General features: G+C 42.4%; 1 protein-coding gene across 4 annotated transcripts in view; it reads left to right on the top strand.

Annotated features, from left to right (window-relative positions):
• The window catches only part of ARMH3 (armadillo like helical domain containing 3), a 181,469-nt gene that overhangs the window by 56,581 nt on the left and 98,254 nt on the right, over positions 1 to 26,634 (top strand). For all 4 annotated transcript variants that reach the window (XM_027593642.2, XM_027593658.2, XM_027593649.2 and 1 more), the window contains one exon: positions 9,396 to 9,484. In XM_027593642.2, coding sequence (XP_027449443.1) covers positions 9,396 to 9,484 — 89 coding nt within the window. The remainder of the gene's footprint in view (positions 1 to 9,395; positions 9,485 to 26,634) is intronic.

Genomic DNA, 26,634 nt, shown 5'->3' with positions numbered 1-26,634 from the left:
AATGCTGACTGGGGCATCAGAGAAGATAACAGAGAAGGTTGCATTTGACCTGAGTCATGAAGAAACAGTGGGAGTTTTCTGTGTGGAAGAGTGGGAGAGGGGTACACCAAGCAGGGGACCAGCATCTTCAAAGGCTTGGAGGCTTGAAAGTGTGGCAATATTTGGAAAGTAGAAAGTAATTCAGGATGATTAGAGTGTAGGGTGCATGGAGGAAGCATAGGAGAGTAGAAAAACGGCTGCCTGAGATTAAGTGGCTGATGGGGAACAGTGGAAGGTGGGATGACATTGTAAGATTGTGTGTTCAGCACATAGAGTTACAGGTATGTGGCTGTCTACCCAGAACCTCACATCACAGCCAGTGAACCTGGTCTACATAAATATTTTAACTCCCACCTCCCCCCAGCTTCTACCTTTTTGGGTATTGTCTTGCTTTCTCAGTTGCTTGTTCCACCTGCTCCCTAATTAAATGTCCTGAGGTTAGGGAAGATGGAGAAGATAATGAGGCATCAAACTGACAGAGGCTGGGCAGAAGGTCCCACCCTCAGGCTGAATACACTTTGTTCATTACTACCTGTGGGCATATATCCAGATATCCCCACCCCCTCCTCCAACCCTCTTCCTGGTTTTTGGCATTTGGAGCATCAAGTCCTTTTTACGTGAACTTCTCTGCTCCCAGCTGGGCATCAGGCCAGGTTGCTGCTCTCACTTCTCACTATGTACTGCTTTTCAGCAGCATACCGCAGAATGAGAAATTGAAAGCAAAATGAATTTCTACCATTTCAGATAAGTTTATAATCCTCCTGGTGAAATATGAAGAACTAGAGAGTGTGGAAAGACTTAATACTCAAAACCAGAATCTGGGTCAGAAATGAAACAATTTCATATCTGTGTACGAATGCTGTAGGTAAAGTAATGGGGAAAGGTGCTTAGACCAAAGAGAGAGAGAGAAAGAGAGAGAGTGCAAAGAAAAGTCTTGCCTGGAGCAGTAAGAGGTGGGGAAACTTAACCAGTTAATTTCACTCCTCACTGTATTCCTTGATTCTTGCTGCCACCCCCACTGCTGCCACAGGATTAAGGAGTGAGGAGAAATAGTCTCTGAAGAGAGTAAACTTTCCTTTAAGCTACTCTTACTTGGAAAACTTGTACTCTTTCTCAGTAAGAGATTCCCTCTCCTGGGGGTAGGCACTGGAAGAAAGTAGAGACTTTAGTGGAGCCTACAAGAAGACTTCAGGTTAAAGTTGAACTGTCTCATGTTGAAACAGGAAACCACTACATGCATAAAAAACACCCCAAAGAAGCAATAAGTTTAGAGTAATTCAGCCAGTCTGTATTGTAAGGTTGTAGCAGTTGTTAAAATTTTCATTCTACTTGGTAAATAGTGTAAGTTATTGAGACCACCAGGCTGGTAATGTCACCTGTTGGGTGGCTGCAGAGATAGGAACAGAGCTTAGGAGCAGTGTCAGGTGAATATCGATGGTCTTTGACCCAGAGGTTGGCAGCAGCAGGGTTGGGAGTGTAGGTAGTGTCTCCCAGCTGCTCCACAGCGGCTCAGTGTTGGGATGGCATTATCAATAGAGCCAGGGTGCACCCTGATCCAGGCCATGTGAGAAGTGATGGTGTGCAGAATGTATTGTGCATGGGTGGTCATGTATGGGCAGCATCCAGCCATCTTTGCTGGCTGCAACAAGGCTGTCAGCACCAGGTACCTAACGACTATCAGTTTAGTAGGGAAGTTGATAGAAGAGTTTGTATATTCCTAAGTTAAATCATGGCTTGAACCAGGGCATTTTTTTTTTTAATTTTATTTATTTGACAGAGGCATAGCGAGAGAGGGAACACAAGCAGGGGGAGTGGGAGAGGGAGAAGCAGGCTTCCCACCGAGCAGGGAGGCCGATGTGGGACTCGATCTCAGGACCCTGGGACCATGACCTGAGCCGAAGGCAGACGCCTAATGACTGAGCCACCCAGGTGCCCCGAACCAGGGCATCTTGTAGCTAGTGACAACTGCATCAAACAGGAGATCACACCACAATATCTAAAAATCAACAATTGATTTGGAAACTATTACGGTGACTTATGCTATAATTTATGTCACTTGGTGAGCAGTTTTGATACAGTTTAGTTTATTAAGAGAGTAAAAGAATTTAAATTTTTGATACATGTATTGACTTATGTATTAATTTATATTTCTGTATGGTTTGTAAAATATTTTTGATACCACTCTGGAGGATACTGAAGTCTTTTAAGAGAGATGTTATAGGGGCGCCTGGCTGGCTCAGTTGGTAGATCTGAGTTGTGAGTTCAAGTCCTACATTGGGTGTGGAGCCTACTTAAATAGAAAAAAAAGAGAGATCTGTTATGCAGTCCTTTTATAATTCTGATCTGAAAGCCTCCTACAAGACCACTTAGAGCTACAAGGAGTGGGAAGAAGAGAGAGATATCTGAATAATGGGACAAGTAGAATAGGCTGGTAAGGTGGCAGTGCAAGCCCATTACTGGGAATATTTTGAAAACTTCTAGGACTTTAATTTACAAATTTAGTTCATTGCATTTGGGTCATTATGTTATTAGACATTTTAATTCTTTTTTTTAAAGATTTTATTATTTATTTGACAGAGAGAGAACACAGCAGGGGGAGCTGCAGGCAGAGGGAGAGGGAGAAGCAGGCTCCCTGCTGAGTGGGGAGCCTGACATGGGGCTCGATCCCAGGACCTTGGGATCATGACCTGATCCGAAGGCAGATGTTTAACCAACTGAGCCACCCAGGTGCCCCAGCACTTTAATTCTTCTAGCTAGTGTCTTTGGCTCTCATTCCACAGAAGGAGGATTGTAGTGTTTGTTTTGTTTTGTTTTGGTTTCTTTGCCTTTCTCTTTTCCTCTCTGCTAGGAAGCCTAAGAAGAAATTAGCTACCTCCACTTTCACTTGATTCCTGAGCTGTCAGATTGATTCTCTACAGGTTGCTACCTACTATGGTGTCTGCTGAAGTTAGTAGGATCTTAGGTTACTCTTTGTCTCAGAATAAAACCATAGAACCTAGAGTCTCAATCCCAGCTCCAGAAGTATTCTTTACTTGAAGCTGCCATTTAGCTGAACTGCATTTGGGGCAAGTGGGTGGAGAGGAGCCACTTTGTGCTCTGCCCTTTTGCCTTACTTACTTTGTCTCCTGTTTTTTAGGCCTCATTCTTTCATGTCAAAACAGTTTCAAGAGGAAAAGCCTCTTTCATTTGCCTGAAACTAGCAGATTATCTGGGTCTACTTTCTAGGAACTTGACAACTTAGTTCTAATAAAATGTAAGTGCTAGATGTTTATTTAACTTAATTTTTTTGGAGACATTTTTAAAGTTTTTTATTATTTACGCAATCTCCATACACAGCGTGGGGCTTGAACTCACAACCCCAGATCAAGAATTGCACGGTCTTCCAACTGAGCCAGCAAGGCACCTCAAGTGTTAGATGTTTAGTTGGTAAACAGTCAGTATTTGTTGAATGAATGAATGAAAATACAGGTCTGACAGTTTCTTCTGAATCTTTTGGTTTGGGTGATGAGCCTGGATTTTCAGAGGGGTAGAGTCTAAGTCTTGGGCCTCTGTTTCTACTTCCCCACTCCCAGGCTACTTTCTGTCTCTATATATTTGTCTATTCTGGACATTTTATATAAATGAGATCATATTCTATGTGACCTTTTGTGACATAATGTTTTCAGGTTTCATCTGTGTTGTGGCATGTATTAGTACTTCACTCCTTTCTATGGCTGATGACTATACCATTGTGTGGATGTGTGATGTCATTTTATTTATCCATTTATCATTGATAGACGTTTGGGTGGTTTATACCTTTGGCTATTAGGACTAATGCTGCTATCAACATTCATGTACAAGTTTTTGTATGGATATATGTTTTTTGTGTGTATATACCTAGTGGTGGAATTGGGGGGGGTCATGTGGTTAACTTTACGTCTAACATTTTGAGGAACTGCTAAACTGCTTTCCGAAGTGGTTGTACCATTTTACATTTCCACCAGCAATGTATACGGATCCAGTTTTTCTACATCCTCATCACAGCCAAGGATTTTATTTCTACTTGGACTTTCCCCCCACTTTGGCAAAAGTAGAAGGGGCATTAACTTGATTTAAGAAATGATGTTGTAAAACTTTGAGTACTTAGATTCTTGCAGATTAACATCCAAGTTCTCTCCATATTATTCTCTCATGATCTGCCCATTGTGTTTCTGGACTCCCTTTGCCAAGGATTTATAAACAGTATTACATTGGGATGAGCAGTTTAATGGGTTTTTGATAAATGTATACATCCTTGTAACAACTATCCCAGTCGAGGTATAAAACATTTCTATAAAAAGGTTCCTCTGTGCCCCTTTTAGAGGATGGTAAAAAAAATTTTTTTAAAGATTTATTTCAGGGCGCCTGGGTGGCTCAGTCGTTAAGCATCTGCCTTTGGCTCAGGTCATGATCCCAGGGTCCTGGGATCAAGCCCTGCATCAGGCTCCCTGCTCGGCGGGAAGCCTCCTTCTCCCTCTCCCGGTCTCCCTGCTTGTGTTCTCTCTTTCGCTGTGTCTCTCTCTGTCAAATAAATAAATAAAATCTTAAAAAAAAAAAAAAAGACTTATTTCAGGGAGAGAGAGAGAGTGCATGCACAAGTGGGAGGGGCAGGGAAAGGGAGGGAGAATCTCAAGCAGACTCTGTGCTGAGTGCCAGGCCTGACACAGGGCTCAATCTCATGACCCCAAGAACATGACCCAAGCTGAAACCAAGAGTCAGACGTTTAACTGACTGTGCCACCCAGGTGCCCTGAGGATTTTAAAATTTTTTAAAAATGAATTTGTTTTGGGATGCCTGGGTGGCTCAGTTGGTTAGGCATCTGCCTTTGGCTCAGGTCATGATCCCAGAGTCCTGGGATCAAGTTCCGCATCGGGCTCCTTGCTCTGCTGGAAGCCTGCTTCTCCTTCTCCCTCTGTCTGCCACCCGCCCCCGCTTGTGCTCTCTCTCTCTGACAAATAAATAAATAAAAATCTTTTAAAAAAATAAAATGAATTTGTTTTAAATGGTGAATTTCTTAGCTATAAAAATAGAGTTGTAGAAAATTTGGAGAAAACATTAAAAGAGAAAGAATAGAATTCATCTATAATTGTACCATCCAAATTAACATCAAAATTAAATCTTTTTTTAATACTTGAATATGGTTGTGACCATTATCATACATTTATTTTTTATTTTATTTTATTTTTTTTAAAGATTTTATATATTCATGAGAGACAGAGGGAGAGAGAGAGAGAGAGAGAAGCAGAGGGAGAAGCAGTCTCCCAAGGAGCAGGGAGCCCAATGCGGGACTTGATCCCAGAACCCTGGGATCATGACCTGAGCCGAAGGCAGACGCTTAACCATCTGAGCCACCCAGGCGCCCCCATTATCATACATTTAAACGTATCTAATTTTGCATGCTGTTTTTTCACTTTCCATTGTAACATAAATACCTTCTTGTGTTGTGAAAAATTCTTCATGGTATACTTTTTAAGAGCTTCATGGGGCCCTGCCTGGGTGGCTCATTTGGCCAAGCGTCCAACATTTGGTTTTGGCTCAGGTCATGATTTCAGGGTCCTGTTGGGCTCCCTGCTCAGCAGGGAGTCTGCTTCCCTTTCTCTTCTTCTGCCCGCCCCCGCTTGTGCACTCCCTGCCTCCCTCTCTCTAAAATAAATAAATAAGCCTTAAAAAAAAAAGAGAGCTTTATGGGGTTTCATTATATATCTATGTTTTAGTCTGCTTGAGCTGCGATAACAAAAAAACCACAGATTGGGTGGCTTAACAGTGGAAGTTTATTTTCTCATAGTTCTGGAGGCTGGAAGTCCAAAATCAAGGTGCCAGCACCTTTAGTTTCCCCAGAGGCCTCTCTCCATGGTTTACAGATGGCCACCTTCTCGCAGTATCCTCACAGGGCCTTTTCTCTCTGTGTAGGAGCAAGCATCCTTGGTGTCTCTTCCTTTCTTATGAGGAAGCCAGTCCTATCAGATTAGGGCTCTACCCTTTTGACCTCATTTAACTTTAATGACTTTTTTTTCTTTTTTATTTAATCTCTACACCCTGTGTGAGACTTGAACTCATGACCCCAAGATCAAGAGTTGCACACTCCTCTGACTGAGTCAGCCAGGCACCCCTTTAATGACTTTCTTAAAGGCCTTATATCTAAATACAGTCACATTAGTTAGGGTTAGGGTTTCAACATATGAATTTTGAAGGAACATAATTTAGTACATAACATACAGTAGTCTCCCCTCATCCGTCATTTCATTTTCCGTGGTTTGGAAGCAGATGATCCTCCTTCTGCATACCATGGGTCAGTAGTAGCCTAACGCTAGGTCACAATGCCTACATCATTCAGCTCACTTCATCTCACCACATAGACATTTTATCATCTCACATGATCATAAGAAGGCTAAGTACAATATAATAAGATACTTTTAGAGAGATAGAAACCACATTCACATAACTTTTATTGCAGGATATTGTTATAATTGCTCAATTGTATTATTAGTTATTGTTAATCTCTTACTGTGTCTAATTTATAAATTAAACTTTATCATAGGTATGTATGTATAGGAGAAAAACAGAACATAGAGGGTTTGGTACTGTTGACAGTTTTAGGTGTCTACTGGGTGTATTGGAATGTATCTCCCACAGATAAGGGAGAACTGCTGTATGTGTAATGATTTACTTGCTATTCTCTCAGCATTGGATGTTATTTCCATAGTTGTTTCCCATTTTATTATTATTTATTTATTTAATTAATTTATTTTTTTAAAGATTTTATTTATTTGACAGAGAGAGACAGCGAGAGAGGGAACACAAGCAGGGGGAGAGGGAGAAGCAGGCTTCCCGTGGAGCAGGGAGCCCGATGTGGGGCTCGATCCTAGGACGCTGGGATCATGACCTGAGCCGAAGGCAGACGCTTAACGACTGAGCCACCCAGGCACCCCTATTTTTAAAATAGATTTTATTTATTTATTTGACAGAGAGAGACACAGCGAGAGAGGGAATACAAGCAGGGGGAGTGGGAGAGGGAGAAGCGGCTTCCCGGTCAGTAGGGAGCCGATGCGGGACTTGATCCCAGGACCCTGGGTTCATGACCTGAGCCGAAGGCAGACGCTTAATGACTGAGCCACGCAGGCACCCCTCCAGTTTTCTTTTATTACAAATAAGATTATGGTGAACATCTTTTTGTTTAAAGCATTTTAGTTTTTGCATTCTGGGTAAAGCTGAATTCTCTGGAGTGGTATTTGTGGGTCAAAGGGTATAAACGTTATTAAGGCTATTGATAGAGATTGCCAAATTGCCTCCTAAAAGGGCTGTGTACCAGTAATACTTTCCTTGATAAAGGTGTAAGTGGCTATTTTGCTGTACCTTTGTCAACATTAAAATCTATATTAATTTGATACATAAAAACAATATTGTTTTAATATGCCTATTTAAAGTGAAGTTGAACATTGTAGAAAAGTGTTAACTTTCCATATTTTCCCCCTTTGGGGGGCTGGGGGATTTGTTGACTATTTCCTTTGCTCCTCTTTCTTATTAGGGATGTTAATTTTTTTTTAAAGATTTTATTTATTTATTTGACAGAGACAGTGAGAGCAGAACACAAGCAGGGAGAGTGGGAGAGGGAGAAGCAGGCTTCCTGCTGAACAGAGAGCCCGATGCGGGGCTCGATCCCAGGACCCTGGGATCATGACCTGAGCCGAAGGCAGACACTTAATGACTGAGTCAGGCACCTTGGGATGCTATTTTTTCTTATCAATTTGTATAAATATATACATTAAGCATAGTAATGGTTTTATGTCTTTTGCTACAAATGTAATTTTCCATATGATTTGGCTTTAATGTAATCATTTTTTTAAAAATCACAAAATACTCATTTTTAGGAAATAAATTTCATCTGTATTCTACTTTGTACTATCCTCCATGGCTTTTTATGCTTTCAAAACCCTCTCCCAATCAGAGATGAAAAAATATTTTTTCTTAGGTTTATAATGTTTATTTTTTATTTATTTTTTTAAAGATTTTATTTATTTGAGAGAGAGAGCATGAGAGAGAGAGAGCATGAGAGGGAAGAGGGTCAGAGGGAGAAGCAGACTCCCTGCTGAGCAGGGAGCCCGATGTGGGACTCGATCCTTCGGGACCTGAGCCAAAGGCAGTCGCTTAACCAACTGAGCCACCCAGGTGCCCAGGTTTATAATGTTTAAAGTCTTTCATCTCAACCTATTAACTGCTTATTTAGAAATAGTCTCCCAAACATATTTGTTATTGTGATGTGAGTAATGTTGAATATTCCAGTGATCTAGAATTGTACCACCCAGTAGAAGTTTTTGTGATGATAGGAAAGTTCTATATGTTGTGCTGTCCTATTATGGTAGCCACTAACCACATGTGGTAGTTGAGCATTTGATATGTGGCTAGTGCAACTGAAGAGTGAATTTTTAATTTAACTTTTTTTTTTAAAGATTTTATTTTTTTGAGAGAGAGAGAGAGTGTGAGAGAGAGCACGCACACAGGCCAGGGGGAGGAGTAGAGGGAGAAGCAGACTCCCCACCGAGCAGGGAGCCCCATGTGGGACTTGATCCCAGGACCCTGGGATCATGACCTGAGCCGAAGGCAGATGCTTAACCAACTGAGCCACTCAGGTGCCCCAACTTTTAATGTAAATAAAATTTAAGTTAATTATGAATTAAACCAAAATTTACTTTAAAAATTAATTTAAATCAAAAACAAATTTAAATAGATCTGAAGAGGGGCACCTAGGGGCACCTAGGTCCTAATCTTGATTTTGGCTCAGGTCATGATCTCAGGGTTTTGAGATCGAGCCCTGCGTAGTATTTCTCACTCAGTGCAGCGTGTACTTGTCCCTCTCCCTCTGCTCCTCCCCCGCCCTCCCTCCAACTCTCTCTCAAATAAAATCTTAAAAAAAAAAAAGATCTGAAGACTTAAGGTCTTTAATTTTGTATTTTGATATCCTATGTTTGCCACATTGAATGGAGTAGTCTAATTCTGGTCCACTGATTGTATGCTTTCCTCTGAGGAAAGATACTCAAGGGAATAGTATCTGTAATACCTAATCAACTGCTGACCTGTATGCGATTATAGCCCTGTTTTCCTAGTGATAAAGGGAATTAGCACAAGCATTCTGTGTGTGTGTGTGTGTGTGTGTGTGTGTGTGTGTGTGTGTGGAGGGGCAATTTATGCACCAGAAAGTTGAAGTTTCTTTCTTTTACATGTGTACAAATTCATCTCCAGCATCTTTAGTGGCCTTAGCAAAGCTGCCTTGCTAAAGAAAAGGGTATCCGTGGTGAGTTGCGTCATACTTTTAGGCTTACCTCTGTTTTTCTCTGTTACAGACGCTGCATTCAGGTAGTACATAAACTACTTTGCTACCAGAAGAAGTGTAGAGTACGCTTGCATTACACGTGGCGGGAACTCTGGTCAGGTAAGTTTCTCTTTTGAATTCATCTTCTTTTCCTAGATCTTTTATGAGCCCCTAGGCCTAGGCACAGATGAATTTTTTTTTAAAGTTTTTAGTGTGTTTAGGATGCTTTTGTTTTCATTTACACTTTTTGTCATTTCAGCCTTATTCTTATTCAGACGTAGGCATGGCATACATCTATTCCATACTTCCTCTCAAATTTCTTCTCCCTGTATGTTTTTGTCAGATGGTAGAAAACAATTGAATATATCTTGAGCTCTAATGATTCTTGCTTTGAATAAGAGTGAGGTAGGAGGAATCAGTACAAACTTGGATTCTCCCTCAGTTCCATGTGGTAGCAGCATATGGACTATAGGGAGGCTTCTGTGTGTTTCCTCAAGATGAGTAATCTCTGGAGGAATGTCATAGGGAGAGGGGGTGGGGAGGGGGTGGAGAGATGGGGGGGAATCCTGTTCTTTGTGTTACATCTGGCATTATTGCTGTTTACAGACAGTGTCGCTTGTACCACTCCCCCTGTGCCAGAGACAAAACCAGCAAATTACAGTGTTTACTTTTGTGCTTGTATCCATTCGGTAACCCAGTAAAGTCACAGCTACCCCTGCAGGCGGGAAGTGGCTCTTCTTTAAGGGTACAATTAATGCTGGCTTGCCACCCCTTTTCTTTTGTGTAACTAAATTGGAGGTTTCAGGAAGGCCAGGAGACATGCTCCCTGAGGCATTTGCTTGCTGATAGGTCCTGTGGCTTTGGTGACCTGATGGTACAATAAAGTCTTCTTCAGATGATTACAGTGATGAATGGTTGCCCCACCCGTGGAAGAGCTTCTGTGTATTCTCAGCACAGGGGGGTGTGTTAGTGTCAGAGGCTTCATAGGAAGCAGGCCACTAACCCCACCCCCTTCCATGGAATTCATTTCACTTGTTGTGACACATGGTTTACTCCCAACCCAGTTTGGCTTTCTAAATTTAGTCCTCTATAATGGGAAGTAGAGATCTTTAATTAATGGATTAGCAGGTTCTTTGCAGTTACTGCCTATGATGGTGAAGGGTGAAACAGAATAACACTAAGTGGCAATAGTGGCGCTTTGGTATTTTAGGAGAAGAGTGTGATTGTGTGAGAGTTTGAGATTGAGGGGATGTCAGAATAGCTAAAGAGATCAGAAGAGATTGAAATGACTAAAGTTAGTAGAATTTCCTAAGTAGGAAGAGTTCTTATTAATATACAGGACTATTGTGGTTGTCTATGAATAGTTATATGATTGTTAGGTTCTAAAAATTTAGGATTAAAGAGAAAACACAAAAATGATACAAATCTGTGGATGGGGGCGCCTGGGTGGCTCAGTTTTTAAGCGTCTGCTCTCAGCTCAGGTCATGATCTGGGATCGAGCCCCGCATCGGGCTCCCTGCTCCGCAGGAAGCCTGCATCTCCCTCTCCCACTCCCCCTGCTTGTGTTCCCCCCCTTCACTGTGTCAAATGTGTCACTCTGTCAAATAAATAAATAAAATCTTAAAAAGAAACAAACAAATCTGTGGATGTTCGTTAATAGTTGTAGGACTTGATACCAAGTACAAATGGTTTATGTCTATAACCGGGATGAAGTTACCCATTGTAGTCCTAACGAGTTGGCGGTCATAGTTGTTTCTGCCTGCTTTTGATTCTCTTCTGGTTTGATTTTTTCTTGTATTCTCTTTTCTTTCCTTTCCATCCTAGCCATTCTGTCTCTGGTCCCTGGGCTCTGTCTGGCTTTCTCCCATCCTCATCAGCGGTGGTCCTCTTCCTCGTTCTGTTGCGTTGCCTTTTACCATTTACCCTGGTCTGTCTCCCTGGGGCCCAGGGCTTTCCCTTCCTCTCCTTCCTCCACTTTGAGCCTGTCCTTTGTGCTGCTGTTGTCATATATCCTACTGGTACGTATGTTAAAACCCCAAAATACATGGCCATCATTTTTGTTTAAAGAGTCAGTTATCTTTTAAAGAGGTCAAAAATGTCTTCTGTATTTATTTTTTCTTGATCTTAGCACTTCCCCATTCTGGCTAGGAAATTGTGAGGCAGGAGACCATTTTTATCCTGTGTTGGTCAGTTGACTTTATGTCTTTTAGTACTTTCTGTCATGTGCAGCTCTGTTTGTAATTATGTGCTATTTCATGACTGATTGACTGGCATCCTAAGCCTTGATGGGTAGAGAGGAGATGTATATGAGAATTCTTAGTGATGCTGGGATGACTTCTTGTTCCTGGGGCATAGGCATTTGTACTAGAGTTCCCTGCCAAGTGAGGTTAGGTCCTTTTCCTATATAGACTGGGTCAGCCTCCTGGAACCCTGGTTCCCTGTATTCATACACAGTGAGATGCCGAGCAGCAGGTGTTAAGGAAAGTTGCTAAATACTATACTACATCTGATGCATCAGAGCCCATAATAACGTATAATATTGCAATCAGTGAATATAAATGTGGTTATGGTGGATCCACCCACTCCTTGGCTGGCAGTATCCCTCATATGTTGGTATGCCCATGTTTTTACTCTTTCTTTGCCTTCTAGACTTAAGGATTTGCTGGAGGTGTATGAACCTCACCATGGTAAATATGCTTATGTGTATAGATGCCCATACTATGCTGAGAACTTTAATTGAATTTTATTTATAAATAAAACTGGTAAGGCGTGTGTTGTTAGATTGGACACACAGAAGCCGTTGGGTGTCTAAGGAAGCAGTTGGCTAGGACCCATATGCCTTTTGTTGTTTGGAATGTGGGCGTATAGTATCACTGCACTTCGAATGGTGATTTTTATTCTTGTGCTGTTTGACTGCAGTCCCTCTGTTACTGGGGAGGTAACCAGAGGTCCCCCTACGAATTCCCGTATGGAAATCCCAGGCGTGGTCTTGGGGACGAGGGTGAGGCAGCTGTATTAGTTGGGGGTTTAATCCTGCCTGCTCTGTTGCTTTTACAGATACAAGCCCTGACCTTCTCCTTGCTGCCGTTGTTTGTTTATATGATGCCTGTCACCATAGTATCTGAGTATTTGGGGAAATATATATAGGCTAACTTCAACTAAAATAGGGAAAGGAAGAAGGCCTGACTCTCTCATTGCCCTCTTTTTAGCAATTACTGTTTTTCACCAAGTTATGGAAAATTTAAAAGCTCTTCTCTGACCTCTAGGCTACCCGGATCTCCTATTTTGGATAAAAGATTAGGTCTTAAAACTATCCTCTATAGAGATAGAAGACTGGGTTTTAGGATAAGATCCTAGGAAATAGGTCTTTACCTTTGAGAATATAATGGAAGATAAGATCTTTGTGTTCAGAAAAATGTCCATTTGCATATACATATTTTGCATATAATTTCAGAGAGTTCATGGACCCTCTGAAGCCATCCGTGATCCTATGTTAAGAATCCCTGTCTTGGGGCGCCTGGGTGGCTCAGTCGTTGAGCGTCTGCCTTTGGCACAGGTCATGATCCCAGGGTCCTGGGATCAGCCGGCATTGTGCTCCCTGCTCAGCAGGAAGCCTGCTTCTCTCTCTCCCACTCCCCCTGCTTGTTTTCCCTCTCTTGCTGTCAAATAAATAAATAAAATAAAATCTTAAAAAAAAAAAAAAAAGAATCCCTGTCTTAATTTTAGGTTCCATGGCCTCTCAATTATTTCTGTTTTCACAGAACGTCTTACTATCTGTGTTAATATTTTTTATTTATTTACTGATCATACTGTCTTCCTCCTGGGAATTTTAGCTTCACAGTCTCCTCTCTGAACTTCTTTGGGATAAGGAGCACATTGGTCACTTTTATTTCCTGTGTCTTCCTATGGCACTTTGGGTTTCTATTTTAGCACATTGCACTGTTTTGCTATGTGTGCATATGTCTGCATAATGATTTATTTAAATATCTTTCTTTCCTCTTAAAAAGTTTTTGTAGGGCAAGGCCTTTGTTTTTATCATTGCTCTATCTTCAGCACACTACTTAGCTTATAACAGGGGTTTGGAAAACATTTGAATGAATAAATGGATAGCTGGACATGTAGAATTTCTATCATTGATGAATCAACATTCTCTTAAAGCAGCACAGTGCTGTGTTTGGGCCTCAAAACAGTAACAATGATAACAACAACAACAATAATGATAGAACCCAGGAGGATGTTTGTGATGTTTCTGTTGAGCTGACTTTATCACCTTTTTATTTGAAATTTTTTTTTTAAGATTTTATTTATTTATTTGAGAGATCATGATCCCAGCCGAAGGCAGACGCTTAACTGGCTGAGCCCCCCCAGGCACCCCTATTTGAACTATTGATGTGAAAGGGAGTGGCAGGTGATTTCTCTTCCCTTTGTCTGTTTCGTCCTTACCTACAGATACATGGATTGCTTTTAACTAAGTAAAAATGGAAACTTTGATGGTTTCCAAGCCATTAACCAAAGAATGAGCAGAATGTTTAGAGAGAAGCTTGTAGTTGTTAGAGAGGAAAAGACCTGAACAGAGCTTCATGGAGTCAGCTTATTTTACTTCCACTGCAGGCAGAAGGGGCACTGGAAAGCAGCCTGCATTTAAATAGTGTAGCTTTCCACAGTCTGAAAACATGGGTCGATTTAAAGGCAGATTTATACTGACATTTTATATTCGACATTTATCTATGGATCAACGTCCTTCTTACCTTTTCACTTTGCCACATCCCTGGGTGATAAGTCATTATTTTTATCACCATTTGTTGGGGAAGGGAGTGGAGGTATAGGAGGGTAAGTGCCTTGCTAAGGATCATGGAACCAGATACTAAACAGAGTCATGATTAGAACTTAGAGTTCCTGACTCCTATGCTCAGACGCAGATCACTAGGCAACATTTGCCTCCCTGCAGGAAGAAAGACTCCCAAAGCCCCCAAAACAATCTGTTCAGCTTCACTGTGCTAAATAGCATCCAAAGCATTCACAGCTTTGTGAAAAAGAAATCGTACAAGGCCTGACCTTTTAGATACCTACTGGGAAAAATGGAAAAATCCAGAGAGTGTCACAGCTTTGTGGATCCAGCTGGCTTTCTCATCACTAGCAGAAGAAGCCTGTGACTTCATGGTTAGGTATACCTTGAGACTGGGAGTTGAGAGGCTTTCATTGGAAGCTTGTTATATTGTAGTGTTGTCAGACAGGACTGAAAATTTTCAAGGGAAAGACTGACCTGAACCATAGATTGACCTGTGTGTTCTTTTTTTTTTTTTAAGATTTTATTTATTTATTTGACAGAGAAAGACACAGTGAGAGAGGGAACACAAGCAGGGGGAGTGGGAGAGGGAGAAGCAGGCTTCCCGCGGAGCAGGGAGCCTGATGTGGGGCTGGAGCCCGATGTGGGGCTCGATCCCAGGACTCTGGGATCATGACCTGAGCTGAAGGCAGACGCTTAACGACTGAGCCCCCCAGACGCCCCTGACCTGTGTGTTCTTGTGTAAGTATAGCTTTGACAGCTTGGCGGTCAAGCTGTCCTGATTTAGGGAAACTATTCTTTGAACTTTTAATTGTCAGCTTTTTTTGTTGTTTAGTTTCATTTTTAAACTTTCAATTTTGATATAATTATAGACTCACAGGAAGTTGCAAAAATAGTATAGCAAGTTCTCGCACCCTTCACCCAGCTTCCTCCAGTGGTGACATCTTATATAACTCTACAATGCTGCTTCTTTTAGTTTTGAAGAAGGTAGAGGGAGGAGGGAAGGACACAACAGTAAACAGCTAGGGTAGATAGGGAGAGGAATTTCGGCAGCTGCTGTTGCTATTTTGTTTTTAAAATTGCTTTTTAAATTGTTCTTCCTCTTTCCCCCAAATTTTCTCTGATGTAGGGGAATATGTTACAAGATGTATTCTAGGCTTGATGTGCCTAATTAAGACTGCTCTAGCTTCCATGTGCAAAAAGATGGAGGCTTCTTTCTTCTGTGGATAATCAGTTTCTCTCAGAATGTTTTAATACAGGGTCATTAGAAGGCATTTTTCTGTTTCCATAATTTTGTTATGAAAGATTCTGTACAGCAGTGTAGAAAGCCCTAGGACTGAAAAAGAATGCCAGAAGACTCTTTTTTCCTCCAAATCACCACATTTGGCTAAGTCTAAAATTTATACTATTTTGACTCTTTCTTTCATCCCCTCAGAAACTTGGCAGAAGCAAAAGATAAGAATTTCTAACAGGTTTAGCCTGTTAGAGGGAGAAAAAGATTCCCACCAAAAAGCCCCTGAAAAGAGTGAGAAATCTCTGTTCTTTTCTCTGCACATGAAGTCACTTCCTATCCGGAGAAATGTCAACTCTCATAGGCCCATTAGCATCTTGTCAACTAACAGAGACAGAGGAAGGAGTAGCTGTGCTTTTGTTGTTCCGCCTGTACTAGTTCTAAAGGAACATATTTAGTTTCATGAGGTGTCATTGTTCCCTGGATCTCCAGTGAGCAGGACAGGTTTATTAATTGTTTTTCTCACATTTTGGCAGGAAGTAAAGTTCTTGATTCTATATCACATGCCTCCACTGAAACGTGGTCTCACTGACTATTAGATTTCTTAAAGGGTGACAGTTTTGGTTCTCTCTCACCTGGGCAGTGTTGGAAAAAATAAGTAGGTGGTATAGGACCCTAGAAGGCACTGACTTCTGAGCATGGCTAGAGGCAGCTGCACAGGAATAAGGTGTATGGGATCCTGCATTTCCCAGAGTCTGAGTTCCATATGGGAACTTTCACATAAGGCCTCATTTTCATGATAAAGAAGAGGGTGGGTGGTAACTGTGAGAATTGCAGTGTCCCCAAGTAAACAGAGAATTGGAGATAGTTGAGAACCTTATTTTCCCTTTTAAGCAGTATATCAACAGCAAGGAAAATGTAACACAGAACCTAACTTCCATTTCAAGAAAGAGTTTGTTCTTTTTTCCAATTCATCTAGAGGGGTGTGGAGCCTTTAGGCAATGCAGCCTGTTGATGTACTGATTTTTTTTTTTTTTGTGGTAAAATACACGTAATATTTACCATCTTAACTGTTTTTAAGAGTATAGTTCACTGGTATTAAATATTTATCACATTGTGTGCAGCCATCACCACCATCTCTCCCCATAACTCTCTTCATCTTGTAAAGCAAAAACTCTTCACCTACTAAACAAGAACTCCCCATTCCTCCCTTTGCCAGCCTCTGGCAAGCCATGTTCCACTTTCTGTCTTTATGATTTTGACACTAAACACCCCAAATGAGTGAAATTATATAGTATTTGTCTTTTTACGACTGGCTTATTTCACTTAATGTTCTCAGGTTCAAAAAATCAGATTCTCTCTTCCTCAGAGTTTGCTTTTTTTGGGGGGGGGTTAATATTTTTGTTTTATTGTTTTTTTGATTGTTGTAGGCTGTCTCTGCCCATGTTCAGCCTGAGTGTAAACTTAGTGTCTTCTTTGCTCTCTTCTGAACCTTTTCTTGGGCATGTGCAATCACTTTCTAATTTTCCCTGTATATGCAATTGATTTTTGTTTTTTTTTTTTTAAGGAGCCGCAACATGGGGCTTGAACTCATGACCCTGAGATCAAGACCTGAGCTGAGATCAATTAGATACTTAAGGTAGGGGTGCCTGGGTGGCTCAGTCGTTAAGCGTCTGCCTTCGGCTCAGGTCATGATCCCAGGGTCCTGGGATCGAGCCCCGCATCAGGCTCCCTGCTCCTTGGGAAGCCTGCTTCTCCCTCTCCCGCTCCCCCTGCTTGTGTTCCCTCTCTCGCTGTGTCTCTCTCTCTCTGTCAAATAAATAAATAAAATCTTAAAAAAAAAAGAGTTAGATACTTAACTGACTGAGCCACCCAGGTGCCCCTATGCAATTGTTTTTGAATGTTCTAGTCTTAAATGTCTGCCTCCCAAAGGGAAAAAGACAAAAAAATAAAGGTGGAGAAAAGAGGGCACTTGGCCCTTTATTTTTTAAAGATTTTATTGATTTTTTTGAGAGAGAGCATGAGCACAAGAGGGGGGAGAGAGAAGCAGACTCCCCACTGAGCAGGGAGCCTGCTGTGGGGCTTGATCCTGAGACCCTGAGATCATGACCTGAGCTGAAGGTTTAACCAGCTGAGCCACCCGGGTGCTCCATACCTGACCCTTTAAATCTCATGGATGTAACTTACTTGGATGGGGATGGGTTTGCCTCAGTGAGAGGAGGTGCAGCAACAATGGTAGCTTGCTTCTTTGCATCTCTATCTTCTTTGTATCTGTCTTCTTTGCATCTATGATAGGAATCAGCTATCCAAGCACAGTCCCCCAGTATTTGGGGGACAGGCTCCTTTTTGCCCACCTTACCTCCTACAAGCTGTGTGCATGCTGCTTGCCTCCTGGCTGAGGGGGTTGGGGGGGGATGCATAGCTGCTACTGTGCTAAGAGCTGAAATTGACTGAAATTAACCAAAATTTACCATCCAAGTCTTCCCCTGGAAGTTGAAAACCTTTATCAGACTTCACAGTTCCAAAATAGTTAACATCAGACAGATTCTGTCACTCCAATATGATTGTCTAGGTAGGGAGAAAGATACCTGGTGCTTTCTACTCTGCTGTCTTCCCAGAATCCTCCCATCAGATGTACTAACTTTTGTGTGGTATTGACCTGGAGAGGCTCATAGCACACAACCAAAGCCATTTCATTTTCTTGTTTGATTCCTTGGCCTCTTCAAGTCAGGTGCTTGTGTTTGCAGCCAGACAGATGCCTATGTTCTGAGAAGCTACCTATGTGCTTTAAAATTATTTTACTGGGGGGCGCCTAGGTGGCTCAGTCGGTTAAGCGACTGCCTTTGGCTCAGGTCATGATCCTGGAGTCCCGGGATCGAGTCCCGCATCGGGCTCCCTGCTCAGCGGGGAGCCTGCTTCTCCCTCTGACCATCCCCCCTCTCATGTGCTCTCTCTCTCTCTCTCTCATTCTTGCTCTCTCAAATAAATAAATCTTTAAAAAAAATATTCTGCTGGTAGGTGTTGGCTTCTCAGTCCTCCTGCACCACTTTGCTGATTGACAGTCAGCCTGCTGATTGTTGGCAGTGTCCCTGGGTCATTGGTGATTTTTGTCCAGAGATGCTGGAATTGGCTAGAGTTTCTAGTGCCTCTGGGGTTTGGAAGGCGTTGGCTTGTTACACTAGTGCTATTTCTAGCCTGTCCTTGGAGTTCCTCTGCCTGTCTTCTAAGCAAGTGAGATGCTAATATTTCTCTTCTATCAGTCACTGTGAAATTACCCATTTCCCCAAATGAGCGCATTTTGATTGGGATCTGTGGCATCTCATCCTAGCTCCATGCCAGGCCACAAAATAGGGCCTGGTTGAGTCTTGTCTTTGCTTTCTTTCTCTTTTTCTTTATAGTATATTCAAACAGACAGCTCTCTCTGACCTGATTCTTTGGAGACAATTTATTTGTGCTCTGCTAGAGGCTCCCTGTCTCCTTCCTGTTTTTAATATTATTTAAATGTCATTTACTTGGTTTTATAATTAAACCTTCCTTTTGCTTCTCTGAGGCAGGCATCTGAGCTACCACTTAATTGTGTCTTCCTGTAGTTGGCTTGTTCTTTTCTGCACCTGGTTTACCTCAGTGTCGGGGACAGGTTTTAGTCCTGGAGAAGTTCCCATATCCATTATTCATTCTACTCTTCTACATGCAACACAATTTGCTGCTACTCTCTCCTTGAATTCAAAGCAGTTTAGGAAAAAATCTGGGAAGTCCTTATTATGTGGGGTACATTGATGTTAGGGACAGCTCTGCAGACAAGGTTCCTTACGGGGTGAGGGAGACCCGTGTGAGGTGGCAGGATTCTTAGGTGGATGGCACCAAACTTCCCATTTGAGAAATAGATCAGCTGCTTCTGCCTCTGGGAATTCACTTGGGACTCAGGGAACCATCAAGATGCCTATTCCTGGTTCAGCTTCCCAGAACCTGCATGCTATCTTATATTCCACATGTATCTGCATACGGAAGTCAGAACTTCTATGCACTGTTGCCATACTTGATGTGCAAGACTCCCCAAGGGAAGGAGGTTGGGCCAAAGCTAAGTGTGAGACTGACTGGTGCCTCTGGTAGAGTCAAAAGAGGCAGCAGTTGCAGCCAATTTGTAGTTCCTGAAAAAGAGCCCAGAAACAAAATATTCAAAGTGCCTGGTAGACTTTCCCATGAAGAAACAAGTGTGTATGGAGCACCCACTTCCCTACAACTTAACCATATTGCATGTGTAATATAATAGCTCAAATATCTCACTGACATAGCTTCTCTATTTTTCACTCAGTGTAGGTTAAGAGTATTTGGAGCCAGGTAGCTGGAGCCTCATTTAAGAGAGTTAGCAAAGATTAGGAGTCTAGTCCAGGATCCCTAAGGATTTCCTACACTGTTGTTGGTACTTAAGTGCATTGGTGGCTTTGATTGTGAACTTTGATTATTATTCTGAAGACTGCCGTAGTGTTGTCTTGAAGGCTACTCAGGATTCATTTTTAATTTGCATTCCTGCCCAAGAGTCCGTGGCTCTCTGTTGATTGAGTATATCTGGCTCCTTTGCTCTAACCCGTCAAAGAGGAAACATCTTCGTGTGCTCGGCCGTGTGCTCCATGCTGTGTGGACCGTGATCACTTACACTGAGGTTATAGAATGTCAGGATGGATGTTTGTGGGGCTCATGCTAGTGTTGGTAGAAAGAAAAATATTGACCTCTTGTTTGTTTTTAATGGGTAAAACATACATAAAATTTAACCTTTTTTTTTTAAGATTTTATTTATTTATTTGAGAGAAAGTGAGAGAGAGAGCACGAGAGGGGGTAGGGTCAGAGGGAGAAGTAGACTCCCCACTGAGCAGGGAGCCGGATGCGGGACTTGATCCTGGGACTCCAAGATCATGACCTGAGCCGAAGGCAGTGGCTTAACTGACTGAGCCACCCAGGTGCCCCAAATTTAACCATTTTTAAATGTACAGTTCAGTGGCATTAAGTATATTCGCATCATTGTTGTAAATATTTCCACCTTCCATCTCCAGAATTTTTTCATCTTCCCAAACTGAAACTCTCTGTACCCAATAAACGGAACTCTACATTTCTCCTTCTCCCTGCTCCTGGCCACCACCATTCTGCTTTCTGTCTCTGTGAATTAACTACTCTAGTCATATAAGTTGAATCATTCAGGATTTGTCTTTTTGTGACTTTTTCTACTTCGCATACTGTCTTCAGGGTTCTTCCATGTTGTAGCATGTGTCAGAATTTCCTTCCTTTTTCAGGCTGAATATTATTCCATTGTTTGTATATACTGCATTTTGTTTATTGGATATTGGGTTGCTTCTACCTTTTGACTATTGTGAATAATGCTGCTATGAGCATGGGTGTATAAATACTTGTTCAAGTCCTTCCTTTTCACCTCTTGTTTTTGAGAGTGTGCAGGTTAAAGTGTCCCAGGTCAGTGGGGTGAAATCCTCATATTTTTTTTTTTAAATCCTCATATTCTTATGAGAGAGATGCACTTGAACTTACAGGATTTTTTTCATTGGCCACTTTGATATATGAGGGCCTGATCAGTGGAGTTCTGACTAAAGTTACGGTTTCGGTAGCAAATATATGTGTTGACCCTAGATAGCTAGCTCCCCCACCCTCAACAAATGTTTCTTTAATTTAAATTTAGGAGGAACCAGTACAGTTGTATAGACCTTGGCAGGGGGAGTTCATGGACCTTCTTCCCAATATGTTGCCCTTAATGCAGTTTAGCTCCAACTAGCTATGTGGCTTTGAGTAACTTATTTAACCTTTCTGAGTTTCAATTTGGTCATCTGTAAATTGGGACCAGTAATACCTTTTTCACTGGATAGTTAAGGGGATTTGATGAGAATAATGTACTTTAAGTGCTTTACATAATGCTTAGCATCTAGCAGGCCCTTAATATATGTTACCTCCCGGGGCGCCTGGGTGGCTCAGTTGGTTAAGCGTCTGCCTTCAGCTCAGGTCATGATCCCAGGGTCCTAGGATCGAGCCGTGCATCAGGCTCCCTGCTCTGCGGGAAGCCTGCTTCTCCCTCTCCCACTCCCCCTATTGTGTTCCCTCTCTCACTGTCTCTCTCTCTCTGTCAAATAAATAAAATCTTTAAAAAAATATGTATGTTACCTCCCTTGCCACTTATGACCACTGTGTTTCTCCCTTTGAAAAGAGATGAGTGTAGTTTAGGGCAGGTGACTTCTGTAGTTAAGTCTCTTTTTAAGGTGTCACATAGAGGGCAGTAGAAAAGAGGAAGGTTTGAGATCCTTTGTGCAAGCCTCTGGCACAGTTATTAACTTGTAGTTGTTGTCAGTCAGCAAGAAGATATGATACGTTCCTTTATATGATATGTCTGTCTGGCATTGGTGTTTTGGGCAGTGCATTCCTGGGGCTATGGAGGATGGAAGCTGATGAGAATTGTCTGTTAAGGCCTGGAAAGTTTCAACTACAAAGATTGTCTGCATCTAAAAGGATACTCTCTGCAGTAAGCTCTGCCATTCTGTTTTGTGGGGATGAGCAGCCATTGCTCACCAAATGGGCAACACTGTTTACACAGCGTTGAGTTACTATAACATAGGCCCTTCTTCTTTGGAAATATCTCAGACTAAGCATCAAGTCTTTGGTAAGGAGGGGCTTATATTAGCTTCTTCTCCCCTTACAAGAACTATTTAAAAATTGGAGGGGCGCCTGGGTGGCTCATCAGTTAAGCGTCTGACTCTTGGTTTCTGCTCAGGTCATGATCTCGGGGTAGTGCGATTGAGCCTCCAGTCGTCGGGCTCCACGCTCAGTGGGGAGTCTGCTTGTCCCTCTCCCTCTGCTTCTCCCCGCCCCAACTCTCTCTCTCTCCCTCTATCTCTAAAATAAAAAAATCTTCAAAAAAATTGGAAACATGGTAAACCAAAAGGTTATATTTTAAAAAAAAGGACATCGGCTCCCCTTATCTCCACAATGACTACAACATGTACTTAATACCAAACTCTTACAGACATATGACTAATTAACAATGCTATGTTTATACAACCAACCTCTTATCTTTTACAGTTACCTTAACTCTTCTCTCTATGTACTACTACTTCTGTGACTATCTGTGGAACAGTTTGGTTGGTCATGTGCCCAGATGACACCAAGTGGACAAGTGGATAAAGGGCAAATTTGTGTGTGTGTGTGTGTGTGTGTGTGTGTGTGCGCATGTGGAGAGTGGTGAGAGTCAGGAGCCAGCCAGGATGAGCTCTGTGCTACTTACGCGTTGGCACTGAGATCCCGAGTGCCAGTTCTCTACTGTCCTTGACCTGCCCCTGTCTGGTAAGAAGCTGTTCTCTTCTTTGGCCTGCAGTTAAATCCTATGCATAGCTCTATACCATAACAGCTTATGAATAAGCCTGGCTGTTAATTATTTATACCAGTGTATTTGTCTTGTTTTGTTTCAGTTCTGATTTTGCATAAAGAAAGGGGATCTTGGCTCCCTTTTTTTTTAAGATTTATTTATTTATTTTAGAGAGAGGGCAAGTGAGAGCATGTGCGTGCGCACGAGCAGGGGGAGGGGCAAAGGGAGAGGGGGAGAGAATCTCCAGCAGACTCCCTGCTGAGTGGGGAGCCTGACACTGGCTCAACCTCACGATCCTGAGATCATGACCTGAGCTGAAATCAAGAGTTGGACACTTAACTGACTGAGCCACCCAGGTGCCCTTGGCTCCCTTTAAAGTCCAGATCCAATCACATTCCATGTTCAGATCTTAGTTTTAGAGAGGACAAAGCTGAGCGAGGGGGATAGCAACAGTTTTAGTTGACAGTTACGTGCTGTGTCTCTCCTTCCCTCCCTCCCTCCCTCCCATCCTCCCTCCCTCCTCCCTCTCTTTCCCTCCCTCCCTTCCCCTTTCTTTCTTTCTTTCTTTCTTTCTTTCTTTCTTTCTTTCTTTCTTTCTTTCTTTCTTTCTTTCTTTCTTCTTTCTTTCTTTCTTTCTTTTGATACTACAAAGGAGGCAGAAACAGAGAAAAGTGGAAAAAGGTGTGTGACAGGTGAGCTCTAGAGAAGAGTGAGGAGAGCAGATACAGAGGCCCTGCTGAGGCAGTTGATGCTGAGGGAAGCTACTTGGGAGTCTTTTAGTGTTGCGAATGGGCAGTAAAAAGGTAATAACAAGGTATTGAGCACCTGTACTTTTTTTTTTTTTAAGATTATTTATTTATTTATTTGACAGAAAGAGACAGAGAGAGAGGGAACACAAGCACGGGGAGTCGGAGAGGGAGAAGCAGGCTTCCTGCTGAGCAGAGAGCCCAATGCGGGGCTTGATCCCAGGACCCTGGGATTATGACCTGAGCCGAAGGCAGACGCTTAACGATTGAGCCACCCAGGCGCCCCATTCACCTGTACTCTTAATAAGTAGCTCAGGACCAAGAGAAAGAGTGGACCAGATTCATGAAATAGCCATTAGGTGGAGAAAGTTATAAACCAGAGTCAAGAGAAATGTTGGGAACAGTGTAGTCAGCAAATCTAAGCACACCATTTATAGGTAAGCTTCCCTCCCTTTAACATTTTACTCCATCTGGCACCTTTATTTAATCTTAGTGGAATGGCAAAAAGAATGCTAAACAGGAGACCAGGTTCTAGTCTCAGATTAGTCACTAGGTACTTGGGGTGGTGGGGGGAAGAAGTGTTTTCTAATCCAAAAATGAAGGAACTGGATTACGTGATCTCTAAAGTCCTTTCTAGTTCCAAAAATCAGCTATGCTGAAGCCTCACAGACTTAGAACTTCCAATACATCAGGTCAAAGGATAGCAGACCATGTGTGTGTGGTGATGTAGAGGACACCAAACAGTTGACAGAATGAGTGCAAAATCAGGGTGATGATTAAGGATTTTCAAAAAGCACTATTCCATGGGATGTTGGGGCATTTCGTCTTGGGGAGGAATTGTGGTCCCTGATGTCAGAGGCTTGTGGGAGCCAATTTTAAGGTTGCTTTGTTCATTTTCTCTGCCTATTAAATTTCCTCTAGAGAATGACCACTTCCAGGTGAGAAAACTCTGGCCTTTTTGGAGGTTGGGGTGGGGGGCGGAGTAGGGGTCTGCCTGAATTACCAGGGGTAGAATGCAGGTTCTCCCTGGCATTGACTCTCAGAGTATTGCAGTGCTGAATTCTCCTTCTCAGAACTGTTTGGCTTCACTGATATCTGTGGTAGTTGGGACACAGGTTGCCTCTTGGCCTGTGCCAGAATTGCTCTCTTTCTCCCCTTTTATTTATCACTTTGTCATCCCTGACTCTGAATCCCAGAGATCAAAACTAGCTGTAGTCCAGCAGAGGAGCAATAAATCATTGCTCCCACTTCCTTTTCTCCAGGTTTTCTGCTCCTTAATTACCACATAACCACTGCTGAGGCTGCATCTTTGTGCTGTGTGTGCTAGGGACAGAAGCCCTCATTGATTGGATGTGTGCAAAAGCTGTTTTGTCTCTCTCCAGCCATTATGTTTTGCTGTTCTGCCCAGTGCCACGTGCTCTTACCCATCCTTTTCTCTTGTCTCCTGTGAGTTTTTAGAGTCTGATTGTCAGGTAATTTACCCATTAACAGGGCTTGATAAGCTCGGGGAGTAGCGGGTAGAGTGGGCAGCCCTTAAATAACTCCGCAAGATGATCTTCATTAAAGAGAGAGGTTTGGGCTGGGTTAGTCATTTTTATATGGATTTTAGCTAGTCCCCTTCATTCCCTGAGCTCCTGGTAGTAGTTAAGCAGGTCGTGTGATCCAGAATGGGCTCCTATGGAGCTTTTTTTGGGGTCTAGTCCAGCAGTTTGCTTGTTAACAGACATCAAAAGGGCCAGCTGCCTATCATTTGCCTTTCCATTATGAAACCTCAGAGAACTTGAGTCAGTGCAAGGGTGAAGAGTTCATAAATGAGGATGCCTGTGACCTTCATCTCTAGCAAGGCTTTTTTGCCATTTGAGGGGAAGATTCAGGCTTTAGAAACAGAACGTAGACAGGCCCTTGTACTTTTCCTTGCCTGCTGTTTCTTTTCTGTACCTGTGATTTCAGAGGTTGAGAGTAAGGAGTGTTGTGTGGCAGGCAGCAAGTATCTGGAGAGTCTTACTCCTACTCATCATTCCCTGCTGTTTCAAATCAAAGCTCACATCTCTTCTCGAAGGGTAGTAAACTTCACACAAAGCTCAGACAGCATGGGAGAATGGACTTCTTTGCCGGCAAAGAAGCAGATACGGTCTTAGAAAAGGAGAGGTCAAGTCTTTTTTTGTGTCTGTGGGAGTAGAGAAGGTTTAGGGGGAGAAGACAGAAGGACCACCAATTGGTTGCAGCTGCTGAACCCCTTCTTCATAGTTTCCCATCAAGTAGGGGAGGTAGGTACAGTGGCAATAGTCATGGTGGGCACAGAAGTAGGATTTACTTCATGGTTGTGGGCGAAAGAGAACAGGCATCTGATGATTTCTTTTATGCTTAATATTTATTTGCAAAAATGTCTTTATACCTACAGTGTTAAGCTAGGTATTTGGCAGTCAGTCTTTTAACTGAGGTTACCTGGGTTTTAGTCCTCATTAAGCATATCAGGGAGAAAGGGGACCTTTTTGGTAAATGTTGTCATGGTTGAGAGAGGAAAGGGTAAGCTGCACTTTTGTTTGAACAGTTAGAGGCTTTTTTTCCTCTTCATGAGCTCTCTTCCCATCCAGAGCTGAAGTGCAATATAGTTGGCACATCTGGTGAGCAGTTAGAATTGAAAGATGCCCCTCTTAGCCATGATGTTTGAAACAAATGCATAGCTAAAACATTGTGAAATGACATGCCATTAGCCTAGGATGAGAGGGGGATCCTCATTTTGATCTATAAATTGAACAAATTTGGTGGGGAAATCACTGTGTGGGAGTAAATTTGGAATACTAAGAGGTCCTTTTTTTTTTTTTTTAAGATTTTATTTATTTATTTGACAGAGGGAGATACAGCAAGAGAGGGAACACAAGCAGGGGAGTGGGAGTGAGAGAAGCCTGCTTCTCTCTTCCCGCGGAGCAGGGAGCCCGATGTGCGGCTCGATCCCAGGACCCTGGGATCGTGACTTGAGCTGAAGGCAGATGCTTAACGACTGAGCCACCCAGGCGCCCCCCCCTTTTTTAAACATTTGTTTGTTTATTTTAGAGAGGAGGGGAGAGAGCAGAGGGAGAGAATCTCAAGCAGACTCCTCACTGAGCACAGAGCTGGATTCATCAGATCATGACCAGAACCAAAACCAAGAAT

Source organism: Zalophus californianus, chromosome 15 (assembly GCF_009762305.2).
Source record: "Zalophus californianus isolate mZalCal1 chromosome 15, mZalCal1.pri.v2, whole genome shotgun sequence".
Classification (NCBI taxonomy): Eukaryota; Metazoa; Chordata; class Mammalia; order Carnivora; family Otariidae; genus Zalophus; species Zalophus californianus.
Note: the sequence above shows the minus strand (reverse complement) of the source record. Positions and strands in the feature narration are given on the sequence as shown.